This window comes from Triticum dicoccoides, chromosome 6B, assembly GCF_002162155.2.
Source record: "Triticum dicoccoides isolate Atlit2015 ecotype Zavitan chromosome 6B, WEW_v2.0, whole genome shotgun sequence".
In the NCBI taxonomy this organism is placed as follows: domain Eukaryota; kingdom Viridiplantae; phylum Streptophyta; class Magnoliopsida; order Poales; family Poaceae; genus Triticum; species Triticum dicoccoides.
Genome location: NC_041391.1, coordinates 435,476,998 through 435,482,688, shown reverse-complemented (window position 1 = coordinate 435,482,688; position 5,691 = coordinate 435,476,998). Strand labels below are relative to the sequence as shown.

At 52.0% G+C, this 5,691-nt stretch overlaps 1 protein-coding gene across 1 annotated transcript; it reads left to right on the top strand.

The window, feature by feature from the left end:
• Nucleotides 1-942: 942 nt before the first annotated feature.
• Nucleotides 943-3,341, top strand: LOC119323616 (leucine-rich repeat receptor-like protein FASCIATED EAR2). The gene has a single exon (XM_037597311.1). It carries the CDS (start codon nt 1,121-1,123, stop codon nt 2,954-2,956), a length of 1,836 nt encoding a protein of 611 aa, XP_037453208.1. The 5' UTR covers nt 943-1,120; the 3' UTR covers nt 2,957-3,341.
• The last annotated feature ends 2,350 nt before the right edge of the window (nt 3,342-5,691 follow it).

Genomic DNA, 5,691 nt, shown 5'->3' with positions numbered 1-5,691 from the left:
AACTTGGCGGATTTTTTTTAAATGTGCTCACCTGATGCATGGTTTTAGTTCAATTTATTAAACTAGGGATATGGAAAGAATCTTTTTGTCTGTCGCGTTCATGTACGACAAGTCTCACTCGGCCCAGTGACTCCCATCAAAATGCATGAGGAGCCCAACTAAGTTTTCACGATCTATCTGACACAAACTACTCAATTTACATGATGACACGGACATGTATAATGTGACGTGCATTTTCCTATTATATTACCCAGATGATAAAGAAAAACTTTGGTTAACGCTCTTGATCTTCGCCGGACACAAAGGCGGCTCAACAATCCAGCTAAGAGACCTGGCCAATCTGGGTTAGTGACAACTGGTACTACGACCACCGGCGATGAGGACGACAAAGACGACAAGCGGAAACATGTGTCTTGTGTTATACTAAGGGCCTGTTTGGTTCCAATAAGTCACCTGACTTATAAGTCACGCCTGTTTGGTTGTCACCTGACTTATAAGTCACCTGACACACCTTCCCACACCAATCAACATCATGCAGGTGATGGGACCTACGCAAAAGGGTGTGACTTATAAGTTTTAAGTTGGGATGGAGCAACTTATGACTTATAAGTTGGGGTGACTTATAAGTCGGGTCTGTTTGACAAAATAAGTCACTTTTTTCACTTTTCAGCTTATAAGTTGGTGACTTATTTAAAACCAAATAGGCTCTAAAATGGAGGATGTGGACTTAAGGATGGAGTAGTAGCCATGTTTATTATGTTATGGTCATGAGGGTGAGGTCTTTAGCTATGCTCACTAGATAATGGCACGTGAGGGCTGTTTTCTCCCATCGCAAAACAACGTCCGGGACGAAGGGAGTACTACTTTTTACCAGCGGACGCGCCGTCGCCAGCCCGTGCATTCCGGCTCGAGAAAACCAGCATATTGACTTCTTCCCCGTCGCCACCATTTCCTCCAAATTACGGCACGCCCACACACGACGCCTGCGCAGCTTCCACCCCGCTCCAGCTCCACTGTCACTGATCCACTCTCTCTCCCATTGCCCACCCAGGCTGCCACCACCTGCCACGCCGGCCGCGCTCAAACCGCGCAAAACCCTAGCCACCACAACCGAACCACCATGCCGGCCACCCCTCTCGTCCTCGCCCTCTTGCTTCTGCTCCTCGCCGCCGGGCCGCTCCCCGTGGCCCCCGCCTCCATCGACCGCGCTGCGCTACTCGCCTTCCGGGCGTCCCTCTCCCCGCCCTCCCGCGCGGCGCTCTCGTCCTGGCACGGCCCGCTCTCCGCGTCCTGGCTCGGGGTCTCGCTCCACCCACCCGCCGTGGCCGCTCCGCCCTCCGTCGCGGCGCTCGCGCTCCAGGGCCTCAACCTCTCCGGGCCGCTCCCGGCCCCTTCGCTCGCGCTCCTACGCCGCCTCCGAGAGCTCGACCTCTCCGCCAACGTGCTCTCCGGCGAGCTCGCCTGCTCCCTACCGCGCTCGCTTGTCGACCTCGACCTCTCCCGCAACGCGCTCTCGGGTGCCATCCCCACCTGCCTCCCTGCCTCGCTCCCGGCCCTCCGCACCCTCAATCTCTCGTCCAACTCTCTCGGGTTCCCACTTTCCCCGTGGTTCTCCTTCTCCTCGCGCCTCGTTGCCCTCGATTTCTCCAGCAACGCCCTCTCTGGCGCCGTCCCGCCGCGTATCGTCGCCGACCCCGACGCATCCAGCCTCCTCCTCCTCGACCTCTCCCACAACCGCTTCTCCGGCGAGATCCCTGCGGGGATAACCGCTATACGGAGCCTGCAGGGCCTGTTCCTTGCGGACAATCAGCTGTCCGGGGAGATCCCAGCCGGGATTGGGAACCTGACCTACTTGCAGGCGCTGGATTTGTCACATAACCGGCTGTCCGGTCTAGTGCCTGCGGGGCTTGCCGGCTGCTTCCAGCTTCTGTACCTCCGTCTCGGGGGGAATCAGCTCTCTGGGGCGCTGCGGCCGGAGCTTGATGCACTTGATAGTCTGAAGGTTCTAGATTTGTCGAACAACCGGATATCTGGTGAGATTCCGCTGCCGCTGGCTGGCTGCCGGTCTCTTGAGGTGGTGATCTTGTCGGGAAATGAGATCACTGGGGAGCTCAGTGGGGCTGTGGCGAAATGGCAGAGCCTGAGGTCCCTGTCGCTGGCTGATAATCAGCTCTCCGGCCAGCTACCAGATTGGATGTTCTCATTCCCGGTTCTCCAGTGGCTTGATTTGTCTGGCAATAGGTTTGAGGGTTTCATCCCTGATGGTGGTTTCAATGCAAGTTCAGTGCTTAATGGCGCAGGTGGTGCTCAGGGCATTCCATCCCGCCGTGGTATGATTTCACCTCAATTGTTTGTGTCAGCATCTGTAGATTCCACAGGTCAGCAGCTTGAGCTTGGTTATGATCTTCGGGTAGCTCCTGGTATAGATCTATCAACGAATTTGCTCCATGGAGAGATACCTGAAGGGTTGGTTGCAATGAAGGGATTGGAGTACCTGAACCTCTCTTGCAATTACTTAGCTGGGCAGATCCCTGCAGGGCTTGGGGGGATGGGGAGGCTGCGGACGCTGGACTTCTCACATAATGGGCTGTCAGGGGAGGTGCCTCCTGTAATTGCTGCCATGACAGAGCTCGAGGCGCTTAACCTCTCTTACAATAGCCTATCTGGGACTTTGCCAACAACCGATGGGTTGCGGAAATTCCCAGGAGCGTTGGCAGGAAACCCTGGGATATGCGGTGGGGAAGGGTGCACTATGGATGCAACGATGCCAGAAGGGAAAATTTCAGGAAATAATCGTCATGGCTGGCTCAGTGACTGGCATGGAGAGAATGGATGGGTGTCCCTTGGGGCGTTCTCTATCAGCACGATGACTAGCTTTTTTGTGTCGTTGGCAACCTTGCTATGCTCCCCCAAGGCTAGGAATTTCGTATTTCGGCCTGTGAGGATAGAATATTGAGGTTAGAGGGGGGATCGGACAATAAGTTCTGTAAATATGAGAATGTGTGCGAAGTTTGAGTGATTTTAGTGTGCAGCTAATCTTGACGAAGGCAAGTTGTGTGGCTTGCTTGAATCATCAGGTATTATGCCTAGTATTGTTGTTGTACGGAGGTCTAAACCTTTTTCTGGTATATATTTGCATCCTTGCGAGAACGTGCTGGTTGTAACCCTGCCATTTCAGAGGATTGGACACCGGTCTCTAGTTGAGATGAACAAGTCCTGTTACGGAAGTTGTACATGATTAGGTGATGTGTTGGCCATCAACCAATGAATGTTGTACGAGCAATTTCAGATGTAAATACCCTGTATCCATTTTATCATGTTGGGGCAGGTTTGAGTCGAAATTCTGTTTCCTGTTCAGTTCATAACTTATTTTGATTTTAGTATCGTAGATCTACCTTTTGATGGTCTGTCAATTTGATTGGAGATCATTGGTCTATATAGAACTGTCTATATTTAGACTTGCATTGGTTGTTCTGTAGTTGTATTAGTATTACAGTACTACAAAAACATTGGTTGCATTGGTAGTTTAGCCTACAAAAACGTCTTATATTTTGAGACGGAGGTAGTACCATTTTGAAAGTCATGTGATAGTTCCCAGCAAGGCGGCAACCATTCTCTCTCTATGGTAAGCGCTCCTATTTTCAGATCAATAGAGGTGAAACAAGTTACTACTGAGCATTTGAGAAGTAACTCTACCATGCATTTGCAATTGTAGCTTAAGGATTCTTACTGTATCCGTCACTTGGATTCTTATTTTTGAAAAAGGAGGGGAATCGGCATCATGCCTTTCAAAAGGAAGAAAATTCTTGCAATAAAATGAGTCAGTGCTGGCATGGAATCAGGTTCTTGTTTATCCACATGTACTTTAGCTGAACTTGCTGCAACCAATGTCACAGTGCACACTACGGAATTTTCTCATGATGTGACTTTTTCCTAGCAAATTAGCTTTGTTCAGAGCTTTTCATACAAACCTGGGATGGGACATATATTGGTTTTGTAACTTAATTTCTACTGCCTTTGGTGGATTGCTTCAGACCTCAGATGCAGCCCTTAAAACTTGTTTGATCTCATTTCCCAAGTGTCCTTGTATGTGGTAATCTTCATACATTAACATTGGCAATGTTGAATTATTTGCCAGACTGAGCTAGATCGACGTTTGCAGTTCTGATTGCAGAACATCTTTGTGTGTGTTTTCCACAACTGATTTTTGAACACCCTGCTGGTATAATTAACCTCATGAGATTTATTTCTGATTGGCTATCCCTTGTTTCGGGGAAGGGCACCCTTTTTTCTCTCCTGTGGAGTGGATGCCAACATTAGAGCATCTCCAATAGAAGATGCAAACTTGAAGATGTAAAATAGGAGATGTACAAATCTACATATCTAAAAAGTGTTTTTTACATCTCTAAAAAAGAGGCAACTCCAACAGCTTATGCATACTGGAGATGTAAAACTGCAACTCCAATAGATAATGCAAAATGGAGATGTAAAAACTAGTGGGTGGCGGCCAAATCGGGGCAGCGGCAGTGGGGATGGCGACGGGGCGGCGCGATTCGGGGCAGCGGCAGTGGGATGGCGATGGGGCGGCGCGATTCGGGGCGGCGACTGTGCGTGGGGGCGGCGGAGGACCGTTGGAGGGGTGGCGGGGGTGGTAAATCGGGATGGCGGCGGCACGAATCAGGGCGGCGTAGTAGCGACGGTGCAGCGGCAAAGGAGCGGCGATTCGAGGCGGAGAGAGGAGGAGGAGCGGCGGAGGAGCATCGGAGGGGCGGCGGGGATGGTGGATCCGGATGGCGGCTGCGCGAATCGGGACGATGGTGTGGCGGCGATATGAGGCAAAGAACGGGATAGGGGTAGCGAATTGGGGCGGCGGCTACGCGAATCAGTGCGGTGGCATGGCAGCGGCGGAATGGAGGCGGAGGATAGATTGGGAAAATTGGTCGCGGAGGCGGCGACAACGGAGGAGGCCGCAGGGTCATCGACGTCGGCCATGGCGGCGGCGGGCACTAGTGGGGGGAGGCGGGCGCGTGGAAGCAGATGGAAGGAAGTTGGGCGATTGCCGTGCGGCTGCCATTTTATATCTCCAGTGATGGAGATGTATATTTGCATCACGAAGTGTTGTATTTTACATCTCAGTGGGGCGGAGATGTATTTTTTTGCATCTACATCATCTGTTGGAGAGGTGTTTTGCATGTTCCTATGCCCCAAAACACATCTCCAACGGATGATGCAGATGCAAATATATTACATCTCTGAAATATCGTAATAGGATGATGTCGACATCCTCTCGTCCAACGCTCCTGCGGCGCGCTGCGCCGGTGCCCGCAGCCACCATAGCTCCGCCGCCGCCCCTCCATCCATCTACCTCGCCCCGTGCCGCTTCGGTCTCCCCGGTCTCGCCGCCCCCCCCCAGTTTCCCCTCGCCGCAGCTCTCGCACCCGGATCTGGTTGCTGGGCTGTTCCCACAACTGGTGGGGATCCGGCCAAATCCGCGACCTGCGCAGGCCGTCGTGGACGCCCCTGGGCTGGTCAAGCAGGTGAGCTTCGCAGTTAATGTTGCCGTGCCGGAGGGCACGCCGCCCCCTGATACGTCTCCAACGTATCTATAATTTTTGATTGTTCCATGCTATTATATTACCCGTTTTGGATGTTTATGGGCTTTACTATACACTTTTATATCATTTTTGGGAC